General features: G+C 55.9%; 1 protein-coding gene and 1 long non-coding RNA gene across 4 annotated transcripts in view; both read left to right on the top strand.

Annotated features, from left to right (window-relative positions):
* Positions 1–27,618, top strand: part of NFATC1 (nuclear factor of activated T cells 1) — a 90,471-nt gene extending 62,853 nt beyond the window's left edge. For all 3 annotated transcript variants that reach the window (XM_043889600.1, XM_043889602.1, XM_043889601.1), the window contains exon 10: positions 25,813–27,618. In XM_043889600.1, the coding sequence (XP_043745535.1) occupies positions 25,813–25,862 (50 nt within the window). In that variant the 3' untranslated portion in view covers positions 25,863–27,618. The remainder of the gene's footprint in view (positions 1–25,812) is intronic.
* Positions 12,041–21,455, top strand: LOC122684989. Its single transcript, XR_006338210.1, has 2 exons — positions 12,041–14,834; positions 14,869–21,455. It is a non-coding gene; the product is annotated as an uncharacterized LOC122684989 (long non-coding RNA).
* Positions 27,619–27,906: the final 288 nt, after the last annotated feature.

Below are 27,906 nucleotides of genomic sequence, written 5' to 3'. Positions count from 1 at the left end.
GCTTAGCGTCTGAAGTACCTCTGTAGTTGCATGAACCATCATTAAGTGGTCAAATAGCTAAAAGTGAGTGGCTTTCACTCTGTTCAGCTTGTCAAACCTTGTGTTCTGTGTGTGTTTGCTGTCACGTCCAACCCTTTGCAACCCTAGACTGTAACCCTCCCGGCTCCTCTGTCCATGGGATTCTCCAGCAAGAACACTGGAGTGGGTTGCCAGATCCAGGGGCTCTTCCTGATGCAGGGATCAAACCCACATCTCTTGTGTCTCTGGCACGGGCTGGCGGGCTCTTCACCACTGTGCCGCCTGGGAGCCCAGTGATCAGATGGGGAGGGGGGCAGCACTCCAGCGCACCCACCCAGCACAGCACCCGCTCTGCAGGGGCGAGTTTGGGTGGATGTAGGGCATGCTTTCAGGATGCCTGCAGTCAGGTTGATGATGCAAACTTTCTGACACGAGGTCTTCCTGTGAAATGATGGCAGACGGCACCTGGTCGAGAGATTTATTCTCTTGCTTTGGGACAAAATGCCAGGGGCCCCCAGGTTTTGTCACTTAGGTGACTCAGTGCTCTTGTGGGCCCCGCATGGCGCATCCGTGTGGGCGTCTGGCCTCTGTCAGCCAGCAGCCTGTCTCCCTGGTGTAAGTCACTCCCCAAGCAGGGTATGACCCAGCGCCCACCTGCCGCCCAGCTCGCTGGCTGCAAGACTTGGGGAACCCGAGAACTGCAGGACAGTCCTGGGCACAGCCCCACACCCCCGCCCCCTGTCGGCCACCTTGGCCTTTCTGCCTCCACCGTTGAGGCTCCTGGCCTTTTCCCTGAAATCGGAGCCAGACACGTGGGCATCTTCCTTCCATAACTGCCGTGTCCCCCACGCCTGTGTTCTGCCCCAGGGACCCTCCAGGGAGAGTCGCTGGGTGTGTTGTCCCAGGTGTGGGTACAGGGCCCCCAGCACCCACCCTCACCCTTGGTGCCCATTACCACCTGAGGTGTGGGTACAGCCAGACCCGGGGCACATGGGCCTTCCTGGTAGGGACACCTGGTCACAGCCCCCAGCCCAGTGACCGGGAGGGCCCCAGGCCTGGCAGTCCCCATCTGCTTGGGTGGATCCCGGGACTCCGGGCCTGGCAGGTCCCTGTCCACTTGGGTGGACCCCAGGCCTGGCACGTCCTCGTCCGCTCGGGTGGACCCCGGGCCTGGCACGTCCTCGTCCGCTCGGGTGGACCCCGGGCCTAGCAGGTATCCATCCGCTCGGGCAGCCTGGGGCCCTTCTGTTGCCTCTCCAGCTCCTTCCTCACTCAAGCTCACCGGCTCACGAGTGTTCTTGTTCCTAAATGCTTGCTTCACAGCAGGCGCCCCCTTTGCGGGCTGTGCTTGTGGATTCCTAGAGAGGTCATCTCTGCTTACCCTGGTCCCACCCCAGGACCCACTTGCTCACGGGAGCTGCCATGTATACATGGGTCAGCCCTTTGTCAGTCCTCGAAAGACCATCTGGTGCAGAATAAAGGTGTCATCAGTATGAGGACCTGAGTCCCCAGCCTGGATACCACAGGGTTGGGGCGGTTCTCACTGGTCCTCTCTGACCGGGATGGTGGCGGGGGTACACAGGTGTCATGGGGTGGGTGGGGGCCTCGAGGGGTTTCTGTAATGCTTGGAGGGGTTTCTGTAATGCCCACTTAAGTGGGCACCAGTAATCTAATCCCTCAATGGCCTCGACTTTACACGTCATATATGGTCGAGGTGTCTGAAAATTAATTTGTGAAGAGGGTCGGTGTCCAGGGGTATGCACAGTGCGGCCCCGAGGCCTGAGCCCAGGAGCATGTGGGGCCCCGAGGCCTGACCCCAGAGCCGTACGGTGCAGCCCTGAGCCCTGTGGGGAGAGGGAATCTGTGGGCTGGGGCCGATCCCTGATTTAGAAACAGGCCCCTGTGAAAGGTCTGGAGGGGGTTGGGGGGATGGTTGAAATTCACTCCAGGCCACGTGAGTCTCTACTTGTGTCTGGGTTTGAATTTGCAGCCCAGCCCAGAAAAGTATAGACAGAGAAGATGGAAACAAGGGTGAACAACTAAATCAGAAAATTAGAAACCGTTGGTTTCAAGCAGCCTTGACATTAACAAGCAGACACTCCATCTTTGTCGTTTGAGCCCAGGAAGAGGCGAGAAATGGGGGTGACTGACGGTACAGACCAGGGAACTAGGATGGGGTGGAGGGTGCAGGGGCGTCTCCTCCCTACAGGACAGGGGAGCTAGCTCTGATGGCACTGGGGGGCCTGCTCTGCCCTCTCCTGAGCTTTGTCCTGCGAGCCCTGGCACCACCCCCAGGGCAGCAGGGCCCGGCGTTTGCTGCAGCTCCTGTGGGGACCTCATCCTCACACAGGCTCAGGAACGGAGCAACTGCCCGTCTGACCCCACGGCGACGGTTCAGGGCACTTCTGCCAGGCCAACCCCACAGTGACAGGGTGACTCCCGCCAGGCCGTTCACCCTGCACGCTGGGCTCTCAGAGGCTCTGTGCTGACCGACAGGAGTTGGGGCTATGTGGGCTCCTCGGGCTTGCTTGCGATGCCAGTGGTGCCGGGCCTGTGAGCAGTGAGCGTTCATTTCATGTGTGTTCTGGTGTTTTATTTGAGGTTTTTGTCTCCCAGAAATGTAGAGTGAAAAGGGCAATAGTTGGATAGTATGTCCAGTTCCCGGGAGCCAGGGCATTTGGAGCACATAAGTGAATCTTTCAGAGACAGGAAAGGTGCCGTACCTTAAACAGGACGCCCATGCTCCATGCAAAGTGAAGCCCTACACACAGCGGGTCAGTGCTCGTGCCAAATCTCCGTTTGCTTCGAGGACATGCCTCAAGTGAACCCCATTTCTTTGTTTTTCAGGTGTTTCTGCTGTTGTATCAATAGTATCTGGCCCATAAGTTACTTTGGTTATAATTGATTCTTTGGTTCAACAATATTCATGAAATTTAAACTTTCAATTTGCATTTCTCGATCATGGCAGTATCACTGGATATCTTTTTAAAAAAATTAGCTTTGTGGTCTCCTCTTATTTTAAATGTGGATTGACTGTGTCATAAAAGCTACAATCTTTCCTCGGTGATTTCCATGACCTGCCCCTTGCTGGGCTGAGCTACACAACCACCCAGCAACTCCCCCTCTGGGTGTATACATGGCAGTTCACACACGTGCACAGCGGTCTGTGTGTCCTGGACTCGCTCCCCGGGGGCGCACATGGTGTTTCCCACACGTGCACAGCGGTCTGTGTGTCCTGGACTCGCTCCCCGGGGGCGCACATGGTGTTTCCCACACGTGCACAGCGGTCTGTGTGTCCTGGACTCGCTCCCCGGGGGCGCACGTGGTGGTTCACACACGTGCACAGCGGTCTGTGTGTCCTGGACTCGCTCCCCGGGTGTGCACGTGGTGGTTCACACACGTGCACAGCGGTCTGTGTGTCCTGGACTCGCTCCCCGGGGGCGCACGTGGTGGTTCACACACGTGCACAGCGGTCTGTGTGTCCTGGACTCGCTCCCCGGGTGTGCACGTGGTGGTTCACACACGTGCACAGCGGTCTGTGTGTCCTGGACTCGCTCCCCGGGTGTGCACGTGGTGGTTCACACACGTGCACAGCGGTCTGTGTGTCCTGGACTCGCTCCCCGGGGGCGCACGTGGTGGTTCACACACGTGCACAGCGGTCTGTGTGTCCTGGACTCGCTCCCCGGGGGCGCACGTGGTGGTTCACACACGTGCACAGCGGTCTGTGTCCTGGACTCGCTCCCCGGGGGCGCACATGGTGGTTCACACACGTGCACAGCGGTCTGTGTGTCCTGGACTCGCTCCCCGGGTGTGCACATGGTGGTTCACACACGTGCACAGCGGTCTGTGTGTCCTGGACTCGCTCCCCGGGGGCGCACATGGTGGTTCACACACGTGCACAGCGGTCTGTGTGTCCTGGACTCGCTCCCCGGGTGTGCACATGGTGGTTCACACACGTGCACAGCGGTCTGTGTGTCCTGGACTCGCTCCCCGGGGGCGCACATGGTGGTTCACACACGTGCACAGTGGTCTGTGTGTCCTGGACTCGCTCCCCGGGGGCGCACATGGTGGTTCACACACGTGCACAGTGGTCTGTGTGTCCTGGACTCGCTCCCCGGGGGCGCACATGGTGGTTCACACACGTGCACAGTGGTCTGTGTGTCCTGGACTCGCTCCCCGGGGGCGCACATGGTGTTTCCCACACGTGCACAGCGGTCTGTGTGTCCTGGACTCGCTCCCCGGGTGTGCACATGGTGGTTCACACACGTGCACAGTGGTCTGTGTGTCCTGGACTCGCTCCCCGGGGGCGCACATGGTGGTTCACACACGTGCACAGCGGTCTGTGTGTCCTGGACTCGCTCCCCGGGGGCGCACATGGTGGTTCACACACGTGCACAGTGGTCTGTGTCCTGGACTCGCTCCCCGGGTGTGCACATGGTGGTTCACACACTTGCACAGCGGTCTGTGTGTCCTGGACTCGCTCCCCGGGGGCGCACATGGTGTTTCCCACACGTGCACAGCGGTCTGTGTGTCCTGGACTCGCTCCCCGGGTGTGCACATGGTGGTTCACACACGTGCACAGCGGTCTGTGTGTCCTGGACTCGCTCCCCGGGTGTGCACATGGTGGTTCACACACGTGCACAGCGGTCTGTGTGTCCTGGACTCGCTCCCCGGGTGTGCACATGGTGGTTCACACACGTGCACAGCGGTCTGTGTGTCCTGGACTCGCTCCCCGGGTGTGCACATGGTGGTTCACACACGTGCACAGCGGTCTGTGTGTCCTGGACTCGCTCCCTGGGTGTGCACATGGTGGTTCACACTCGCGTACGCACTGATCTCTGTGTTCTGGACTCGCTCCTTGGCTGTACAGTGGGCAGTTCACACTCGCGTACACACTGATCTCTGTGTCCTGGACTTGCTCCCGTTGACGTGGATCTGCTGGCAGCATTGTGAACATCCCTGAAGCTCCGGGGCCTGTCCCATCTTTTCATGGGGGGCCCTAAGTTGCTGACGTGAGGACCCACTTTGTGAGCCAGCAACGGTCTCAGGGTGTCATTTGCCGCTGCCAACCCCTCCCTTGTGTCCCCCTAGCCCACCCCGCGGCCTCGGCCACAATCGGCCCTTTCAGGCCCCTCCAGGGGTCTCGGGTTTCCAGAAGTCTCGATGTCATTAAAACAACAAGCAGGTGGAGCAGGCGGCCAGGCCGTGTCTGCCTGAGTCTGGCTTGCGCCCCCCTCCCCCCACACCCCCCTTCTTTCCTGAGCTGGGGCTGCTCTGGGAACGAACACGGGCTTTCCTCATGGAAAGTTTTACTAACCTGGCCCAGGGCCCAGCTCTGAGGCCTCCCCACTCCTAGTGATGATTGAAAGAGTCTGGATCAAACACGCTGGATTGTTAGACGGTGGGTTCTACCTGCTGGGTAGAGGGTGCACTTGGCCATGCACGGGTCCTGAGGGTCAGTCCTTAGAGCACGGCGTCTAGAGACGGCCGGGGTGGGGACTACCATCAGCCTGATGACCCACAGGCCTCATCTCCCAAGACGGGAATCCTGGGAGCAGAGCCCCAGCCCCGCACCTCCCAGCACCAAGAGTCTGGAAGGGCACAGAGCCCTTTCCACACTCGGCCCTGGGAGCCTCGCGGGGACGTGAGTCTGCACAGGGACCCTGAGCCAGGCTTCCAGGGACGCCATGCCTCCAAGGGTTAGACGGTGTGAGACTCGGAATAAATAAATACCCTCCTCCCTGTCTAGATAGACCCGAGTGACAGCCGGTGACAGCAGGAGCCCTGGACGCTGCCACTCAACCCCGGGCGGCGATCAGGCCTTGTGCTTCCATGGTCCTGGCCGGTGTGTGTGTTCCTGCTGCGCCTGCGCCGCAGGGACATGCCCACGAGAAAGGGGGGAGGCAGGGGCTGCTCTGAGTGTCCGCTGAGTAAGGGCCTCTATAAATAGGCGTTGTGCCTGGCCCCTGGGACACAGCCCGCTGGGCTGTGACAGCGAGCGTCTCCTGGCCTCCCGCAGCTCGGGTGACCCTGCGGCTTCAGCCGCTCGGGCCACCCCTCGGATGCCAGATGCCGACGTGAGCAGGAAGCACAGGCCGCCCGACTCTCATCCAGGGTTCTTCAGCCCAGTTGCTTTCTGGGCACTTGAGGGGCATCTGGTGGTTTGCTTTCAGCTAATGTGAACCTTCTCCCTTAATCCTAGGTCTTAGCTTACTTCCTTCTCTAAGTGGAGAATTGTTTGGCGTCACTAACTCGAGGGAAAGAAAGAGGAATCTGACGGGGGTGGCGGCGGGGAGGAGGCGGAGGGAGGAGCTGGGAAGGTTTTGTGGAGCCGGAGCCCTTGGCTCCGCTTGGGCCAGAGCCTGGTGCTGGCCCGCCGCGCCAGGGCCCCGCGGCTGTGTCACGGTGCGGGCTCCCTTGTGGGCTGGCCCTGAGCGGGAGAGCGTTGGCAGGTGAGCGCGTTGGGACCGAACGTGGTCTTCTAGTGGATGTGCCTCTGCGGAGAGGTGGGCGCCTTCCCAGGGGGCTTAGTCAGCACCGCCCGGCTCCAGGCCTGCTCTCCACGTCTTTGCTCTCCGATGCCACACGTTTCACAGCTCTTCCTCACTGAAGAGCAAGCAGGCCTGGCAGGTCCTTTCAGACACATGAGCCCACACCTGGCACATGGCTGTGCAGTGACACCAGGGGAAAGATGCTCAGAAGCCCCGCTGCTGATGGGCGTCAGGCCTGGGGTCTCTGAGGAGTGGTGACCGGGGCCGGAGGGCCCTGTCTGCATCTGCTGGACGCCTATCTTTTTGAGAGCAGTGGGCGTGTGGCGGCCCTGCCATAGAGGGCCAGGCAGAGGGCCAACGGTGTGTGGCACTTCTGAGTGACCTTTCTGATACAGGAGTGTCCCTTCCGTGTGGATTCCTGAGGGAGAGTGACTGCCTGGCACAGCCGTCCTTTGGGTCCAGGCGAGAACCCAGATGATTGGTGTTCGAGAAACTGTGTTCCCATCAGAGCTGTGTGTGTCCTACCTGACACACTGTCACCAGCACGCAGAAAACACAGACAAGAACAGTGCCAGCGCGTAGGCTGGGCTCCTTCCAGAGTGACTGTACATACAGTTTCTGTTGACGAATTCAGCCTCACAGCAGCCCTGAGCGGGCAGAACCGCTGATTCAGCCCCAGCTGACAGAGAGGGAGGCTGAAGCTCAGAGAGAGGTGTCACTGGAGCTGCTCGGAGCGCGGCAGGGACAGAACCGGGGTCCGCCGTGACCTGCCCGCCAACCCTGATGTAAGCACCGACTCTGGGCCCCTGAGGTCGAGCTGTGTCATTAAGATGCAGTGAGCAAAGATTCCCGCTCAAGAGTCTAGCTTTCATGTGTGGACTTGCCTCGAAAGCCAAAGAGAAGTGTGGAGTGTGGTATGTGTTTCCTTCATCAGAGAATCTCTGTTATTAGTGGAGGCACTTTTTGATGACCCAAGGAGAACTGGAGGAAAGGCAGGACTTCCAAAGTGATGCAGAGAGGACCTTGGTGAGATAGCAGTCCCTAAAAGTAGTAAAAACACTGACACAACTTTCAGATCAATTATTCCAGAACCTCACAACTACCCAGAGGCAGAGCAAACTGGAAAGCATTTATTCAAGGGAACCTGGACCTTGGGAAACTAGATCTGTGGTGCTGTAACTCGGGGCTATTCCCCTCCCCCCACTCCATGGAGTGGAGCCACATAGCCCAGTTTAGTCCCTGGTCGGGGGAACCATGATCCTGCAAGCCGTGTGGCATGGCCAAAAAAATAGACAAGCAACATGCAAGATGGATGTATTTGCAAAACAAGTGTCTGATAAAGGACTTAGACTTAGAACATGGAAAAGCTGCATATCTTAATAACAAGACAGCCAGTCAAAAACTGGGTAAGAGATTTACATAGACATTTCTCCAAAGAAGATACATGAATGGCTAATAAATACATGAAAAGATACTCAACATCGTCAGTCCTGGGGAATGCCAGGAAGACACCTTTTCACACCCATGAGAGATGCTGTGAAAAATCAGAGATGGTAGCAACTTGTGGAGAGCACGTGGAGAAGTGAGCACTCTCGCAGGTTACCAGTGAGGATATAAGGAGTACAGTCACTTGGGCCGTGCCTTCGCCAGAAGACCCAACAATCCCACACTCAGACATCTACCCAGAGAAATGAACACGTATGTACACATGAAGACTTGCACACAAATTGCCTTAACGACATTGTATGTCATATCCAAACATGTGAAACAACCTAAATGTCCATGGAACAGATTTTAAACAGTGTGCTGTATCCATACCCACAAGGAAGAATGAAGTACTGATTCGTGGTAGGACATGGTTGAACCTTGAAAACATGTAGAGTGAAAAAGCCAGACACAAAGGACCACATTTTATGTGGGTCCATTTATATGAAGGTGTCCAGAGAGGCAGCCTGGCCTGGGGACGTTTCTAGGTCTGACCTCTTGTGCAGCTTCGTTGGCATTACTTACGGTTTTGCTAAAACACTCAATGCCAAAGGAGAGAAGTGCTTTGGAAGCGAAGGCATGTGTGCGTTGTGCGTGTTTGCTTCTGTATGTGGAACACACACAACCTTTTTTCAGGCGCGATGGGAGAAAATTCTAATTCTATTTTTATATGACACAAAATAATGCTGATAGCAGAGTTTCTCTTGGGGAATAAAAATATGTGTGCTTCTCCATCACTTACTATTTAGCTAAATAAAGGATTCTCTTTAAAGCGTGAGCCATGTGGGTCCTCACGTCAGCTGGGCATAAAGCCTTGAGCCCCTTTACCCTTTTCAGTCTGAATTTTGACACCGGGTTCTTCCTTCCTTACAGATTACAAAGTGGAAGCTTCCACACAGTTAAGAATAAAGACGGTCCATTCCTCCTCTCAAACATCCGCCCTTATCAGGCCCAGGGGACCCCGACTAATCACAGCCTGGTCCTGAGACAATGGGCCGCGCCGGCCTCTGGAGGATGCAGACAGTTATCGCCCAGAACCCAGGGCCGGCTCTCAGGCTCTGAAGCAAGGCACACAGTGCAGGATGCATCCTCGGCTGGGCAGGGGGCCTTATCAGTCCCAGCCCGCCCGCCCTCCCCCGGGAAGGCTTCCCCACTCGCCGTATCAGGCCGCACAGCTGCCGCTCTCCAGATACAGCCTGGGAGCGCCCTGGGCGGCGTGGGGAGACCGCTGTGATGCCCCGGCTCCGGCTGGCAGGCCTGGCAGGAGGAAGCAGGGAGGTGTGGCCGGGCAGGCCTGGCGTCCAGACGTGACCCAGGCCCCGCCGGCTCCCTCTGCTGCCCCCAGGGCTCTGGGGACAGCCCGTCTCAGGCCTCCCCGTCGTCTCTCCACGTGCCGAGCCTGGTTGGTTTGCAGGCCACTCTGTGTCTCTGCAGAGGTTTCAGCCGAGACTGGGCAGGGCCCCAGCAGCGGCCTCGGGAGTTAACTTCTCGCCTGTGAGTGTGAGTGAGGTCGGAGCGTTCTGTACAGACAGGAAACTCACAGACCAAAGTCGGTGAATGAGAAGGTCACTCGGGTGGGGACACCCGGGGGGGCACCCAAGAGGTGGGGACACTAGGGGAACACCCAGGGGGGACCCCTGGGGGGTGACACCCAGTAGGGTGGGGTCACCTGGGGGCGGGGACACTGGGGGGACACCCAGGATGGACACCCTGGGGGGGGTGACATCCAGCAGGGTGGGAATACCCAGTGGGGGATACCTGTACTGGGGGTACATGGGGGGACACCCGAAAAGGACACCCAGGGAGTGGGGACAGTCCACTGTCCCCAGGTGGGGAGACACCTGAAGTGGGGAGGTACATGGGGGGACACCCGGGAGCCTGACACACTCCTTCCCCTCAAGGGTTTTCTCTGGGATCGTCTTTAGGACAGAGCCCCAACAAGACAGCAGCACCAAGATGACCTGGCTGCATTTGATGAGAGAAACCACACTTTGGGCATTTCCTCGTAATTGCCATCCCCAGACTCAGATTGGCCAGGAGGGGACAGACCACGTCACGTGTCGGGGCCCCCGTCCTGGCCACAGGAGAGCCTGCTGTCTGCTGCTCTTGGCCGGGCTCCTGGCTTTCCCAGCGTCAGACTCAGAATCGCCTTTCTGTGCAGTTTGGTTTTTTTTTTGGTCCACAGTAGCTGTTGCCAGCAAGCTGTAAACTACCGTATATCACTCAGGCTTAAGAACCTAAACTTTAAAACAAATTAAACTCTTGTTGACATTGTAATAAAAATCAGAATGGAACGGGTGGCTCAGTAGAAGCAAAGTTCAATTATTTTTGTGGATTTAAGATTGTTTTCTGGGATTCGCAGGCTCCCAGGGCAGCAAGCGATTTCCTCTCGGCAGACGGTCGGTCGGAGGAAAGCAGTGTGGCTGCAGAGGTGGCCGCCGCGGGCCGTCACCTGAGTGTTTGCTCTGGTGGCGCAGGGCCGTCTGTGGCCACGCTGGAAACGCAGTGTCCTGGCCGTGTTGGAGGGGAGATGTGCAGGCAGCTTTAAGGCATTTTAGTTTAAGAAAGGAGCTGAAATCAGGTATGTCGGAGTCTGCCTGTCACCTCGGTGTTCTGCTGGATGGAAGACGGCCCTGGGAGCACAGGCCATTGTCCTCCAGCACCCGTCCACTGTCCAGACAGCGAAGCGCAGCACCCCTGCCCTGCCTAGCGCCTCCCCCCGGGCCTGTCACCCCCCACACACACCCATCACCCCACCACCATACCCATCACCCCACACACACCCGTCACCCCACACACACCCGTCACCCCACACACATCTGTCACCCCCACACACACCTGTCACCCCCACACACCCATCACCCACCACCACACCCGCCACCCCCACACACCTGTCACCCCCACACACACCCATCACCCCCACACACCTGTCACCCCACACACATCTGTCACCCCCACACACACCTGTTACCTCCACACACACCCATCACCCCCACACACCCATCACCCCACACACACCTGTCACCCCCCACACACACCCATCACCCCACCACCATACCCATCACCCCACACACACCCGTCACCCCACACACACCCGTCACCCCACACACACCTGTTATCTCCACACACACCCATCACCCCCACACACCCATCACCCCACACACACCTGTCACCCCCACATACACCTGTCACCCCCTCACACACCTGTCACCCACCACCACACCTGCCACCCCCACACACCTGTCACCCCCACACACACCCATCATCCCCACATACCCATCACCCCACCACCACACCCGTCACCCCCACACACACCCGTCACCCACACACACACCCATCACCCCACACACACACCCGCCACCCCCACACATGCCTGTCACCCCCACACACCCATCACCCCCACACACATCCGTCACATCCACACACACCTGTCACCCCCACACACACCTGTCACCCCACACACACCCATCACCCACCACCACACCCATCACCACACACACCCATCACCCTCACACACACCTGTCACACCCACACACACCCATCACCCACCACCACACCCATCACCACACACACCCATCATCCCCACACACATCTGTCACACCCACACACACCCGTCACCCCACCACCACACCCATCACCCCCACACACACCCATCACCCCCACACACACCCGTCACCCCCACACACACCCATCACCCACACACACACCTGTCACCCCACATACACCCATCACCCCCACACACACCCATCACCCACACACACCCCCGTCACCCCACATACACCCATCACTTACCACCACATCTGTCACCCCCACACACCTGTCATCCCCACACACATGCATCTGCCACCACCACACCCATCACCCCCACACACACCCATCACCCCCACACACACCCATCACCCACCACCACATCTGTCACCTCCACACACCTGTCACCCCCCACACACACATCTGCCACCACCACACCCATCACCCCCACACACATCCATCACACCCCACCACACCTGTCACCCCACACACACACCTGTCACACCCACACACCCGTCACACCCCACTATGCCTGTCACACACACACACACCTGTCACCCCCTACATATCTGTCACCCCCCACACATACCCGTCACACACCCCACACACCTGTCACACTCCTCCACACCTGTCACTCCTACACACACCTGTCACACCCCACCATGCCCATCACCCCCGCACCTGCACCTGTAACCCCTGAGCTACAACACCTCCTTTGCTCACCAAGATGGAGACAGTCGTTCGCATCAGATCACACGTGGTTTCCTGCCACAATGCTGCAGAATCGCGGGCTGCAGGGAAGTGTGTGGATGGAAACTCAGCAGCAGGCTAGCCCAGTGAGCCAGGTGGGCTCTTGCGAGTGGGCTGCCACCTGTGCTCTCCAGTAGCCTCACAGCGTCGCGCCCCTGCCCTCGCCTGCCTTGCCCCCTTCTGTACCACGTCCTGTTCCTCTCTGCGCAAGCCCAGGTCGGCTGTGAGGTCACGACCTCTGAGCCGTAAGGATGCTGATGTCCCCTGGCCACCATCGGTCAGTTGGAGGTGTCCGATCACCACCATCACTAAGTCTTCAGAGCCGGCACTGGGGTCACCTAGGCTGCCTGGGGTGGTGAGGTCCCCAGTGGGTTCCCGACACAGAGGGCAGGAAGGGGGCCGCGGGCGAGCCTCACTCTGCAGATGGCGTCCAGTGCTTCCTGACTGGTAGGAGAGTAAGGAGGAGACTTAGAAACGCAGGACCCTTGGAGGAGGTTCCCTCATGGAGCCCTCCCTGTCGCTGGCTGCTTAGAGGCTTTAGAAACATGGCTTTTTCCCGTGGCTTTAGAATCATGCCCTTCGATCGCAGCAGTTTGTAACCCTGCCCACCACAGGGCTTTGCAGAAACTTGTGGGATTCCTGGGGCTTGCTGAATCTATAGAGTATTTGGATAAGACCATGCTCTTGTGCAGTGAGCTTTTCTGACGATTTGTGGACCAGGGGCCGTGACCAGTGGGAAGGTGCTGAGCTCGGAGCCCCACTCCTGGCTCGAGACTCCTGTCACTTCATCTCGGGTCTCTTCACGCCCTGTGATGGAAATAGGCCCCAATTTATCCTGAAGCTCAGTTGTCTGAATCCCACGTGAAAGCCCAGCACAGCTTGGGTATAGAGACAACCCGTCCAGAAACCACTGGAAGGCCTCAGTGATCTTTAGTCTGAGCTGACACTGTGAACAAATATCCTACCCAGCTTGTTCTCCACGTGCTGGTTCTTTAGTTTTGTTTTTATGTTTTTGAAGAGCTATATCAAGGCTTCTTCAGAAATTAGATTTAGATAGAACATCCCTGGTGGTAGAGTGGGTTAAGAATCTGCCTGCCAATGCAGGGGACACAGGTTGGACCCCTGGGCCGGGAAGGTTTCACAGGTCTCAGGCAGCTGCAGCGTGTGCACCACGACAGCTGGAGCCTGTGTGCCCAGGGCTCATGCTCCGCGACGAGAAGCCACCACAGTTAGAGTGCAGTGCAGCACACTCCATGCGCTGCAATGAAGAGTAGCCCCCATCTCTGCAACTAGAGAAAGCCTGCCTGCAGCGACAAAGATCCAGCATGGCCAAAAATTAATTAATTAATGTTTAAAAGTGTTCTTCTGAAAGAAAAAAGAAATCTAATTTAGATAAACAGAGAAGGATTAATGTTGAGTTTCCAAGCTCTGCCCCACAAGAAGGAAGATGTGGTGAAGTTACTGTGACCATGACTTCACAGCTGGAGAACGAGATCTCCGAGGCCTGCGGGGCCCAGACTAAGCCTCAGTGAGTCTCCTGGTAGAGAGTAATCCAACTTTCAAAGAGGACAGAAACCAACCGGTGTCTGCAGATTGCTGGCTCTGCTGGGGCATTGCCGGGTAGTCGAGGCGCCTGATCGGATCAGATGCCTTACCCCTGGGAAGTTAGAGTGGAGTCAGGGAGAGCAGGTTAAACAGTGTTTAAAATATAAATAACAATTCTGGGAGACAGAGCCGCGCTCTAGATGGCCCCCAGCAGCTGCCGGTGAGTCGTAGAGGCCGGTGAATCCAGGTTTAGGTTCAGGACTCTTAGAGGCCATTTCAGGAGAAGCAGAGATGGAGCAAAGCCGCAGGGGCTGTTGCTTCTCTGCCTCAAGTGGCATCTCTGGGTCACATAGGAAGTGCAGTGTCATCAGCATGGGGGACACATATCCAGCCTTGATTCTGCGTCTGTCAAGTGCAGGCAAGGTCAACTGATAGAACCTCCTCCAGAAACCAGCCTGTGAGACCCTCCTTGGGGAGGGTCCGTGGCCCCCCATGCTGTCCTCAGTCCGGGCGACCTTTCCAGGTGCCAGATGGAAACACAGGGGATCCCCTGCCCACTCCCCTGAGGAGTGTGGGACCCGGCCACACCCCTCTGTGGGCTGCTACCTGAGACCTGAGACGGGATCCACGGGGCCGGAATCATGGGACCTGAGACCTGAGACGGGGTCCGCGGGGCCAGGGTCGTGGGACCTGAGACCTGAGACGGGGTTCGCGGGGCCGGGGTCGTGGGACCTAAGACGGGTCCACAGGGCCGGGGTCATGGGACCTAGGACCTGAGACGAGACGGGGTCCATGGGGCCGGGGTCGTGGGACCTGAGACCAGTCCACAGGGCTGGGGTCGTGGGACCTGAGACCTGAGACAGGGTCCGCTGGGCCGGGGTCGTGGGACCTGAGACGGGTCCGTGGGGCTGGGGTCGTGGGACCTGAGACCTGAGACGGGGTCCACGGGGCCAGGGTCATGGGACCTGGGACCTGAGACGGGGTCCGTGGGGCCAGGGTCGTGCGACCTGAGACCGGGTCTGCGGGCCGGGGTTGTGGGACCTGAGACCAGTCCGCAGGGCTGGGGTCGTGGAACCTGAGACCTGAGACGGGGTCCGTGGGGCCGGGGTCGTGGGACCTGGGACCTGAGACCTGAGACAGGTCCGCAGGGCAGGGGTCATGCGGCCTGAGGCCTGAGATGGGGTCCGCGGGGCTGCTCGTTTTCGTGGCCACCAGGGGCATGGCGTCATTACAGAGTCAATTAGAGTGCGTGCGTGCCGGTCCTGTTGATTTGATTTAGAGCGAGGAAAGCTCCAGTAATGTGCAATTACAAGAAACTTAATGGCCCTTTATACTGAAGGCAACTTCCATGGCACCTAATATACTTTGATGAATTACTCATTATGTGCAGTGTTGGAATAGTTTCTATAAAGATTAATAATTGGATAATCAATACAAAAATTCAATCTTGGTTTTTGCTTTTTTCCTACTCCAGGGTCAATATGTCCTGAAGATTATGGGACCTGTCTCATTTGCCCGAATTTTCTGCCTCCCTGCTTCACTCTCTTTCCGATGTTTTCCAAATTAGGAGTTTACACATCGATTACCAAGTTGGTGTTGCACTTTTTTCTTCATGCCTTCTGTGGTGGTTTTTTTTTTCCTGTCCAAATCTTTATGGATCTGCTCTTTATGGAGTGAGCAAACAGGTTCTGCTGTTAGTGGGTTTTGTCAACCCGCAGGTACAGTTGACCCTCCAGGTGGGCTCGTGCCGTGAGGAGGTCGGGGGTTAGCTGGCGAGGCTGGCCACGGGACTGCATGTCCGGGTCACCCTGTGTGAGCTGGGCCCGAGCTGAGGTGGGGACGCAGGCAGACATGACGGCCTGGGGCCGGTGAGATTCAGGAGGGACTCTGGAGCCAGGAGGTTGGGCATGCTGCCGTATAGCGGCCGTGCCTGCACCCTCGGAGACAAGGACATCCATCCCTCTGTGCCCAGCATGGGGGGCTAGGGGCTCCAAGGCCATTAGTTGACACTGAACTAGGGGCATAACCCAGTGAACAGGCGAGAGGTCCATGCCAAGCCCCTGCCACCAGCCTCGCCCCCCAGTGAGCAGCCAGAAGCTCTTAGCTGTCCGTCCATGGGCTGCCCGGGGTCTGCAGCACAAAACCTCTTCTCAGTGATTTGAACGATAGTTTAGAATATTCTAAAGGTGAGGAAAACGTGCTTTTCTGTCCACAGGGACATGGGCGTGGACTTCAGCACAGCAGCTCTAGAGACTTCTCTTCTGTGGCACCCAGAAGGTTTCCTGTCTGCCCCCCAGCCAGCCCAGGGCTCCCTAGACGTTCGTGGGTGCGAACTGAGTCCCTGGCGTCTGCTTAGCATGTCCGGTCCCTGGGATCTTGTTAGAGTGTTCGGTGGGCCTGGATGGGGCTCGGGGTCTGCCACAGGCGGCACAGCGTCCCTGGCTGGCAGGAGCTCCGGGCCTGGGCCAGGCAGGGGAGGTGGCCAGTCCGAGCAGGGTGGGGTGATGGCCCAGTAGGGCACAGGCCCGTGTGTCACTGGTCATCGTAGGATGGCGGATGCTGGGTCTGCCTGTCCCCAGCTTCCTTCTGACCCTGGTGCTTGGTCATGAAAGGGGACAAAAGGACTGCGTGCGGGTCCCTGGCCCCTTACAAGGTTCCCCGCCGTGGGGGAGGGGACAGCGGCAGTCACCCCTCTGCCCTGTGTTGCCTTCAGACGCAGTCCTCTCATCGGCCATGTGCGGACGCAGTCAAACCAGACAGACCTACTGCTGATGCTCGGGGGGCTGAGGGCTTAGTTCAGGGTCACGGTTAGCTTTGAGGCAGGGTTTCTCTTCCTGTGAACCCATGTCTCCGGAGCTTCCTTCATTGGCAGCGTCTTTCGACCAAAACTGGTGCCAGCTGAGAGGTCATGGATCCTGCACCGGATGGTCCTAAGAGCCCCAGACTCGGAGCAGGCACCTCTGACCTCACTGACCGCCCCCCTCCCCCCCGGCCCCACAGAGAAGGACTGGCCCCATGCTGACTGTCGCGGGTCCAGGGATGCCCGCAACCGGGAAGGGGGCCCGAGCTCCCTAAGCCAGGGACAGGGCACGCCTGCCAAAACCACAGCGGCTCCTTGTCGAGGTCTATTTGTTTAATTTTACTTTTTAATTAAACGGGTCTCTTAATTGTTTTTATTTTTCCAACTTTGTTAATTGTCAGCATAGGAACTTCATCACTGGGGCAATGTGTTCCCCAGTGGCACAAAGCAGGCCCGGGAAAAGTGCTTGTTGGTGGTTTAATGACCCCAGTGAGTAATGCGGAGCGAGCTTGGCACAGCTAGAATAATGGCCCAGGTCACATGGAAGGCGTCCACCGCACACACCAGCGGGAGGCCAGGGGCGAGCGGGGACCCTCCCGTCACGTGGCCCCCACTCCCCACGGACGCTGCAGTTTCCACACGGGCCGTTTGCATTATTTGGAGTATTCAGGCTAAATGAGGAAGTGGCCATGGAGGCAGGACAATTATTCTGTTTTAATGGCTGGCAGCCCCGCGTAACAGAGGTGCCTGTCAGGGCCAACCCGCATCCAGCTGGGAGGGTCATGTTTTATTAAAACCGTGACTGTTGTCATCCAGCCCCTCTGCCATCCCATTCTCTCCTTCCAAAAATAGCAGGCCCCGTGGCAGTGGCTTATTATGATTAAAAAGATAAAAATAAGTGAAGGCTGAAATAGGTCCAGGACACCCGAGGTAACACGAGAACTTACTTTTTAATGAAACTTGAGAAACTGTTTTATTTTCCACTGCCTCACAAAGCATCTCTGGAAAAAAAGAAAAAGTGAAGAATGATTTTAGTGCTGTTGCAACTCTGCATTTTCAGAATTACGGCAGTTGTGATGCACACGTGGCAAAAATCACCGTTTTCAGTCCAGAGTCTTACAGGGCGGCACCTCCTCAGGGAGGGAAAGGGGCTGCGGGTGGACCAGACATGGTCACGCTGGACCTGGGAGACTGCCCAGTGCCCACCTGTGAGGGAGGTGGACTTGCCACGAGGTCGCCTCTTCTCAGGAAACTGAACACCCACACAGAGCCACACCTCATGCTTCCTGCACGGGGCACACACTCCCCTGGTGCCTCTGCTCTCTGAACTGTGGCCTTAACCGTGTTGAATCATGGCTTAGCTCAAGTCCACAGAGACAACCGAGTGTGCCTGCCTGTATCCAGTGCAAATGGGGACACATCCATCCCATCGGTGACGGAATCAGGAGTGAACGTCCTTATGTCTGCAAGGACGCACAGCCACCAGAAAGGGCTTCCTTACCCAAGAATCACTAGGTTTGCAGGCAAGCACAGCAATCATGATCCGGAGACTTCCTAGAAGTTAGTTCCTTAAGAATAGATTCGGCTGAGACATTTCTGCTTCCGTCCACCTAAATTATCATCCTCTTAAGTTACTTACATACTAACTTTAGCCAAAGGTGCATTTTCTGGGAAAGTTAGCAAATACTTTTTTAAATTATCTTTTAGTTATAGGAATGGGAAAGAATATCCTTCCTGTTTTGTTTTGCTCTTCAGAAAGCTATTTTGGCTTTCCCTTAAAAATAAGAATGATTTTGATGACTTGTCCTCTAGAAGGATGTGCGTTTTTCTACCCCTTGGAGGAAGATGGAGTGAAGAAGTAATAGTTGCTCTTGTGCCGTATACTTACTTATGTGCTGTATTTAATTTGATCATGAGCTTTGATGGAAAGTCATGGGATCTCGTACGGCATGGGGTGGTGCGTTCGCGCTGAGATGGGGACAGAATTCTGTGGGAACCCCTTGGGGGAGTCACCAAGACTTTCTTTGTTTCTTATATTGCTCTTGTCTAAAGGACAGTGATGCTCTAAAGAACTAGTTCTCTTCGTTAAAAAAGCAACATCACAGCATGTTGTAAAACCAGAAATGGAAAAAAATGACAGTGTCCCTGCTGGGCTGACTAGTTTGCTAAGTAGCAGTAGATAAATACTGTCAGTTTTTAAAAATCCATAGTACAATTCGATTCCTTATTGGAACGTAACTATCAAAAAAGAGAATGATGTTTTAAAGTGTATTGTATGTAGTTAGGTATGTAATTTGGAGAAGGAAATGGCAACCCAGTCCAGTATTCTTGCCTGGAGAATCCCATGGACAGAAGGGTCTAGCAGGCTACCATCCATGGGGTCACAAAAAGTCAGACACGACTAAGTGACTAACACACACACAGGTATGTAATTAGGCATTATATCAACAAATACTTTTTTTTTTAATTGACACAAAAGTATTATTTGTAAGGCATGGTCTTTATCTGAGTAAGTTAACTTGAAAGCAAGGATTAAACCGTGAGGCAAGGTTAACATTGCTGAGCTAGATTGTTACTCTCTGAGCCCAAACCCAGGCCTGAGAGACCAGGAGATAGCTGTGTGAAGACAGCCGGAGGCTTCTGGCACCTGCTTCTCCTGGTCCTTCCTGCCCCGTGCCTGCAGCAGGAGGGCAGAGCCCGCCACCCGTGCGAACAGGCCACTGTCCTGCGTGTCACTGAGCCCATGTCCAGCAAGAGCCCAGCAACACTGCTGGTGTCTGTGACCCACTCAGGGACGTGGCGATGTCATTAACCGGAGAAACCTACACGGGTCCTCTTCTGACAGGACAGGGATCCACGCGGGACATCAGGAACGTGGAAACTGAGAGCGGAGGGGCCGGGCCCACGTCCCGTCTTGTGTCTCGTGGTTGAACCCAGACTTCTCAGGGGCTTTAGAACAGGGCGGCCGCCCCTCACACAGCTGGTCAGGTTCTCTCTTACCGGTAGTCGGTAACTGAAAGTTCCCCGGAAGGCACTGGAGCAGCTCTGCTCCCTCTGCAGAGGCCAGAGGCGAGGCTGATGGGGCCTCCTCAGCCGCTGTCCCGCTGCGCGGACACAGACCAGACCCCAGGGCCTCCCAGCGCAGGCTGCGGTGAGCCAGCCCACGGTGAGGCGACCGCTGTGTCTCCTGCCCTCCTGGTCCCGTCCACAGCGATCCGAACAGTGATCACCCCAGGGGGCTGGGAGGCACCGCGTCATGCCTCGCCTATCCCCGGCACAGGGAGCTCGAGTCCAGGAGGGGTCTGTTCTCCATCTGACAGGACTGAGTTGGCGATTCACGGGGCGGAAAGGGCCTCAGGCACGCCCATGCCTTCATAGCAGGACCTGCAGGCCCCAGGGAGCAGGCCGCTCCCTCGGGGAGCTGGAGGCCAGGTGAGGACGCCCAGCGGCCTGTGCAGCCCTGGCCCCACTGCACTCTGTGTTCTGACTCTGACCACGTGCCGTCCTGTATCTCCCGGGGTCTCGGGAACCTGCGGGTGTCAGGACCCTGGGTTTTCCATTGTACTCATTCTTTCCTCTCTCAGAGCAAAGTGATACTACTATCACCGTGTTCAAAGTCCCGATTTATTCTAGAGTCAAACCCAGAAGCACACATATTGTGTCTTCACTTAGGGTAGGAAGTGGGGCACTTGGTGATAAAGTCTCGGACAGATAAGGTGGGGATGCTGGCGATGAGGAGCCACCTCGGGGCCACAGGAATGAGAGGTGATCATAAGCAGGAGGGACGTGTGGATGGTGGGCAGCTGCCACTTGGATGTCAGACCTTAAAACTGGGCAGAGCCTGCTGGAGCTGCAAGAAGCCTGTCTGGCTGGGAGCAGCTCTCGGAGCCCCTGCCTGTCGGCACCATGCGCAGGCACCACTGCGGGGGCGGGGTGCTGTTTCTGAGGCCCCTCCTGGCCTTGGACCCGCACCCACAGCGAGGGGCACCTGCAGGCTCGGCTGCCTGCAATGTGGGAGCCGGGGCCAGCTGCCCACGTGCAGCTCCTCCAGGTCAGGGGAAATGGTCAGCACAGAGACCCTGTGGATTCCTTGGTCGCCTGCAACGTCTCTCCCTTAAAAAAAAAAAAAAGTTTCTAAAGCACAGAAAAGCAATACAGGAAAAACGAAAGACAAAGTCTTTCTGGCTCAAACAGTGCACTGTGTGTGTATGTGTGGTGGTGGGTGGGTGTGGATTTTTTGTTTTGAAAACATGCCGTGGAAAAGGAGACGAAAGACTGTGGCCTCGGCCTCTCTGGCCTCTGTGTTCTGAGCACCTTGCGGGTGAGGACGGTGAGGGTCAGGGGCAGAGAGGGCCTGGCGGGGGCCAACCCTGCAGGAGGGCGAGCGAGCAGGGCTTTGCCAGCCTGGCTGCCAGGGTCCCTGCCCCTGTGTGCGTCTCGCCAGCCTTTCCGACTTTCATAGTCAATACTGAGAAAGAGCAGGTCACGCGGCCCCGTGGAGCCCAAGGGAGCAGTCTGGAAGCTTCCAGACCCGTGGTGTGTGCAGGTAGGGAGGGGCGGCCCCAGGCTGAGGTCACCAGGTCAGGGTCTCAGCTTCTCACCTTCTCTCAGGGGCCAGGATGGCTGAGCCTCCCCACCTTTACCTCCATAGGATTGCTGCAGGATAATACACATGCAGGGGCTTAGAAACTAACCGTAGGAGTTGGGTAAATAGTTTGTTCATTCCTTATGATCTGTCTTGAGATCTGTAGTTGCATTCAGAAACCAAGAATTCAGAAACGTGGGAACGTTTACTTAAAGGTCAGACGTTGAAAGGAGAGAAATATGTAAAAAACTACTCAGACTCACGATTCCTTTTAGGTTTGCTCTGTTCTGAAGATAGTCACACGGAGCCCACGGGGGAAACCGCAGGGACGAGCCGCGGTGTTTCAGCACAACGGGAGGCTCTGATGCCAGCTACTCTCACAGCAGAGTCAAAAGAAAGCCAAATAGTTTACTTTAAAAGGACTTTTCACATTATTAGTGACTTTGCACACTCGTTTATGAATAGCAGAGACATCTTTCTATGGTTTCAGGAAGGATATAGTTAACATTTACCAATGTCAGTCAAGTACAGGTGAAAACTATGTGCTTTGTACATGTTAGTTTTGGTATTTTTTTTTAAATGTAACTTCCTTTTCACTCAATCCCATATTTATATAGAGAGGTGGGTTTGTGTGTGGGCATCAGATACACACATCCTGCATCTATATCCCAGATTAAAACAACAATTCAAACTGCCACATAAGTTTTAGGAAAAAAACAATAGTTTCCACCTCAGGAGCATTTTAGAGAAAAATTAAATATAAGGGAAAAAACCCTTCTTATTAAATTGTGGTATAACAGCTCACCACATCCTGTTGCAGGGACATCTGACGTGAGACACAGCAGAGGTTCCTCTTTCAGGTCCCTCACGATCCGGGAGGGTCACATGTTACCTGCAGTTCAAAATACTTCTGTAAAGAAAAAAAACCTCTGTGTCGGTGGAAAAGCTGAATAAGAAGGTGGAAATTATCAGTAGAGAGAAGACATTGTAGGAAACCGTAGGTGTCTTTGGCACAACCATATCAAAGAAAGAAAGCCACCCCCGAAATAACCCACACGGAGCCCCGGGGCTGGGCCTGATGGGGGCTCGGACCCATGACCTCATGGAGGGAAGATAGGAAGTCGTGGCCAGGAGGACCGGGGCCGGGACCCTGTGCTCCACTTCCCACCCTCTGTCGGGGCCCCTCCACCTCAGCCCTACCCTGACCTGGTCTTTCTTTATCCATCTGTGAAATGGGGCCATCATGGCTTCCCTGCAGGGCTCCTACCCAGACTGTGTCTGTGGAAGGGAGTGAGGTCTGAGCGCCCACCCTCAACCCCGGGGACCCTTGTGGGAAGCGCCATCCACCGGGGGTTGCTGGTCTTCCACCTTTACTTTGGGCAGCATCCTGGCTCAGGCCGCAGTGCTCAGGGAAGATGCAGGAGGATGTGTGTATAGGGGAGGGGGGTGGGTAGTTCTTGCGTCTGTTCCTAAGAGGAATGAAACACTGTGACCCCAGCCTGCCCTTTCCAGTCGTGGACAGCACTGGGTCCAGCCAACAACTTGTCGACAGGGGGCTCATCAGAGACCCCAGCTGACGGCGATGGGCAGGAGCTCTGCTCCCACCCTGGCCCCTGTGGCTCTCCTGGGGGCTGCCCACGGGACCAGGCCTCGCTCAGAGCAGAGCCCTGCACTGGCCTCCTGTCTGGGCCCAGCATGTCCGGGATATGCCTCTTCACTACACCCCCACCCCCACCACGGGCACCCCCTTAAAGGTTCAGGTGCCCCAGTAGGCAAAAGGGGAAGCCCACCGCTGAGGTTTCTTCCCCTTTTATCTCATCAAACAGATGTTATTTTTCCTGTGGTCTCTCTAACCCTGAGTAAAGATTCTCAGCTACTCCACTGACTGCCTTACTAACCCTCAGAGCTCCCTCCCAATCCCTCACTTTTATCCCTCAGATGGGGAAAAAAATGGAAACAGTGACAGGTTTTCTTGGGTTCCAAAATCACTGTGGACAGTGACTGAAGTCATGAAAGTAATAGATGCTTACTCCTTGGAAGAAAAGCTTTGACAAACCTAGACAGCATTAGAAAGCAGAGACATCACTTTTCAGAAAAAGTCCATATAGTCAAAGCTATGGTTTTTCCAATAATCATGTACTAATGTGAGAATTGGATCATAAAGACAGCTGAGTGCCAAAGAATTAATGCTTTTGAACTGTGGTGTTGGAGAAGACTCTTAAAAGTCTTTGGACAGCAAGGAAATCAAACCAGTCAATCCTAAAAGAAATCAACCCTGAATATTCATTGGAAGGACTGATGCTGAAGCTGAAGCTCCAATACTTTGGCCACCTGATGTGAAGAACCGACTCATTGGAGAAGACCCTGATGCTGGAAAAGATTGAAGGCAGGAGGAGAAGGGGACGCAGAGGATGAGATGGTTGGATGGCATCACCGACTGGATGGGCATGAGTTTGAGCAAGCTCCAGGAGTTGGTGAAGGACAGGGAAGCCTGGCGTGCTGGAGTTCATGGGTTGCAAAGAGTTGGACACGACTTAGCAACAACAACATCACCTCTCAGGTCTCTCTCCCAGTTCCAGTCATTATTGCCCATCAGATATTTTTCAGCCATCTATTCCTGATCTTACTAGACTGCTCTGAGATTTCCATTTTCCTAAAACTGGGAAGGCAGAGCTGGATTCTGAGTGGTGTGACTGACCTCCACCCCCACCCCCTTCAGGTGAGGTCGAGCACGGTTCCCACTGTGAAATCTTTGCCTTGAGGCAGGACAGCTGATTTCTGTTCTGGGAGGCAGCTGGCCCCACCACCTCCGTTACCCTTTCTCAGTAGTAGCTGTCACCCAGTGGGAGGGACCCTAACCTGCGTGGCCCCAAACCTGCTTCTTTTCTCGGAAAAGTTTAGGCAGCCCCACCAGGCCCCTGGCCTCGGGTTGCTTTAGGACAAAATGAGGTCACGGTCAGGAAAGCGCGCCGTAAACCGTCGGGTGCCCAGTGAGGACAGTGTGATGGCTCTTCCATGCCCATGCTGCCACAGGGTGCCCGCCGGCCCCTGTATGTACGCACCCCCCACCCCCGGCAAGTACGCTCCTCTCTCCCGTACACTCTCTACCATCCGTGCCCCCCTCCAACTCCCCCATCTGCGCAACCCCCCCCACACATATGGTCTCTACCGGTCCGTGCCCCTCCGCCACCCCCCCATCTGCACTCTCTCCCGCATTTGCGTCCCCTCCACTCCCCACGTACACTCTCTATATGCTCTCTCTCTGTCTCTAGTTGTTCTGCACAGTTGGCCTGGGGCAGAGACACCCTGGGTGCCATTGAGGCCCATCCTGACCCAGACCAGACCTCAGAGAGACTCAGATCCTGTGACTGTCTTTTGTCAGAATGACCTTTCGGGGCAGCGCTTGGGAGAGGTGGACTAGACTTAGTAGACTTAGGAGCACAGAGGCCGAATCTGGAGGAAACAGAGGAGCTGCTGGGCTGGGGGCCCATGTCCCCCCGCCCTCCCTGCCCCAGGCCCTCAGGGACCTGTGAGCCAGGCAGGGGCAAGTGGCCTTACCCGCCTGCCGCAGCGCCTGGGCCCAGGTGCACTGGCCGAGGGTCGTGGAGGCAGCTGCCTCCTGTCCAGCATTTCCCGCACAAGGCTGGGGCCATCGGCAGAGGACCTGTGACCACCTGTCAGCCGTGTCAGTCTGGGCGTGTCCCTGTGGGCCGCTGCCCGGCACCCCCACCTCCCACGTGCCCCCTCCTCAGGAGGAGCCGGGCTCCGGGGTCCACAGGGCCAGCAAGTTCTGTTGTCGGTTCCCGTGACACAATTCCTGGTTCCCCACTGTGCTTTATTATTGTTATTCTTAAAAATACTTGGCGGGTAGGGGGGTGTTGAAAAGTAGTTTAGGGAAGGGAGTGGGCTCGGAAACGCGCCCTACTGATTGCTCCGGGAAGCCGCCCTCGGCCCGCCGGGGCCTCGGCAGAAACACATGGTTTATCTGGCGGCAGAGGGGAGCCCGGGCAGTTCCGTGACGCGAGCACGTCCCCACCTCTGAGCCTCCCGATGACATTTCCCATCTGTGCCGTCGGGGGTGGGGGCGGCCGGAGGGAGGTTGCCGGTCCCTCCCGAGGCCTCTGCCAGCTCCGCTCACTTCCTCCCCAGCTGCCAAAAATCACAGGCCGATGGTGGACACGGACGAGGCAACAGAGGTGAAGGAAGAGCCCTGAACAAAGGGAGGCTCAGGCCGGGCAGTCAGCCCTCCTTCCCGACCTGCCCTGAGCCGCCTGGCCACGAGGCCGCAGCAAGGGGCTTGTGCTTCAAGCGGTGCTGTCACGGCCGGGGTTTATCTGTTGGTTTTGCAAATCTGCATGAGTGCAGATGGCGTCCTGCCCTGGGTCAGCCATCAGAACCTGACGCGGGCCCCCGGTCTCAGCCCAAGTGCTGGCCCTGCGGTCACAGCCCCGGGCCTGGGGCAGCCGTGTCCTGCCGGCTCAGGGCTCATTCTCAGGGGACAACTTTTCACAGGCTGAACATAACTGAGTGATGGGATTTCTGGTGTGCACGTAAACTTGCGTGTGGAGTCCTGTCTCTCTGACTCCCTCTCTACTTTTGTTTTCTTACAGTAAATGAGATAATCCGCAATGACCTCTCCAGCACCAACATCCACTCGTAGTTGGCAGCGTGGACCCTCAGAGGCTGCGTGGTGTCTGTCTATTCCACGGTGATGACTCTGAGTCAACAAATTGAATCCACACCTGGTACCACTGGGAGCTTCCGCCGCAGTGAAGGCGCAGGTCACTTGTGCAAAGTAGCCCAAGGAAGGAAGGACCGATCCCTCTTCTGAAGGAAAGTCACCTCAAGAAGGAAATGAAAGTGGGTGGGTGGGGGGAGCACGGAAGACAGACCTCGTGACACTGCCCTCGTGGCCTCGGCCCGACATGGCGGCCTGACCCCAAGCCGCGCCCTTCAGGCACGCTGGATTTTTCAGTGGAAGTGCCTTATTTCAGCAGACCGCAGCAGCTGGGCACTGTGGAATCAAGCACTGACATGGCTACAGGAGGGCATTTGTAGGAGCAGAAGCTATAGGACGTTTCATCACGAGGCTTTATCCTTTGTATAAATTAAAAGAATACTGGAGGACTGGGCATTGTGAGGAAACCCTACCATGCTTCCTACTTTCCCACCTCTTCCTGGGCTGTGACATACAATTCTGTTGCCTTACTCAGCGCGTTTCAGAACTGCTCCAAAGTGTCATCTCAGATCTCGTGACTACCTTCCCTCCCCTGTGTTACTCAGACCATAGGGTTGTTCATTGTAGCATGTTAGGATTTTGTTTTTAATCTGGCTTCAAACATAGCACAGGTAAGTTGAATAGCACAAGATAGGTTACTGGACAAAAAGAGAAATCTCTCTGTCTTGGGATAGGTCTTGCATTTGCATGTGTGTACATATATAGGCATATATTTATGGTGAACATAACCGACGTGGTGACATTCAGTCTCCACCCAGCAAGGGCGTCCGTGTCAGCAATAATCAGTATCCGTTTTGGAAAATACACCGGAGGCTCAAGATCCAGCTCCCCATAGCCACATCCGTGGGGGCGACCCCCGGCCCCAGGAGGTCTGCGTCTCGGGTCTCCTGCAGTTAACCAAGCACTTTAGAACCAGGAGAGGTGCATCCATGATATCGGCTATTACACCAAATGGCAGAATTGGAAAGGAACTGTAAATAGTGTTACAGAAGGAGTGTAATATATTTGTTCCGCTGTAAGATCATTCTTTCACAAAAGCCTTGTAAGTGCTTCATCTGAGGAAACCATTACCAAAAACAGTGTTTTACTATGTGGTGACTGTAGTGTTTCCAGACTAGTTACTGTTAACATAGGTTAGTGTGAGCTTTACTACTGCATTTTGTACCCATAACAGCTTATTACGCGTTATTGCTAGCCGTGACCTGTTGTTTCACATAACCAAAAAGCATGGTTTAATGAAAACACGTTTAACCTGATAACTGTGCCTTAGGAACTCATGCCCCCTGCTGGAATGTGGACGAATTGCACCCTCGGGGGAGGCGACACATCCTGTCACCAAACTCAAGTGTTTCAGTTGGGAAGGCGCTCTCCCACGGAAAGAATTATTTTTAAAATGTTGTTCTGTACGACTATGTCTTACTTGTTTTTTAAGTCACAGAAATGAAATCCTGAAAGCCATATTTGTAACATTTGCACATTACTGTGAAGAGCTGACAGTATATGGCTTCCTGTACATAGCGCCCCCCAACCCCGCCTGGAGCCCTGTCCTGCATTTAGCCTCCTAGGAATTGCATGAGACGTTTCTCGGGAGACCGTCCTACAGAAAGGAGATGTTTGATACTGTGTTAGCTCTCTTTGTAGGTAGAAAATAGATCCAATAAAGCAATATTTTTCTCTCTTTTTTTTTTTTGCTGGACCATCTTAGTCGGACTGTGAGTCATTCCATGCATGGAAAAATCTTCTTTGTTCCTAAGCGTGTTTTCTGCTGTAGGTCCGTGTGCTTGTGTTTGTAGAAGGGCTTCCCATCGTCCAGCTGCACGTGTGAGGCGTGTTCTCGCCTCCTTACACGTCAGGAAGGCCACCCTGGGAGGCGTGGATGTTAGTGGCGTCCCCAGTGCTTAGATGGCATGTCAGAAATGATTCTCCAGGCCCCGTGGAGAGGACCTCCGCTTCTGCCAACATTTCT

This window comes from Cervus elaphus, chromosome 27 (genome assembly GCF_910594005.1).
Source record: "Cervus elaphus chromosome 27, mCerEla1.1, whole genome shotgun sequence".
Classification (NCBI taxonomy): domain Eukaryota; kingdom Metazoa; phylum Chordata; class Mammalia; order Artiodactyla; family Cervidae; genus Cervus; species Cervus elaphus.
Note: the sequence above shows the minus strand (reverse complement) of the source record. Positions and strands in the feature narration are given on the sequence as shown.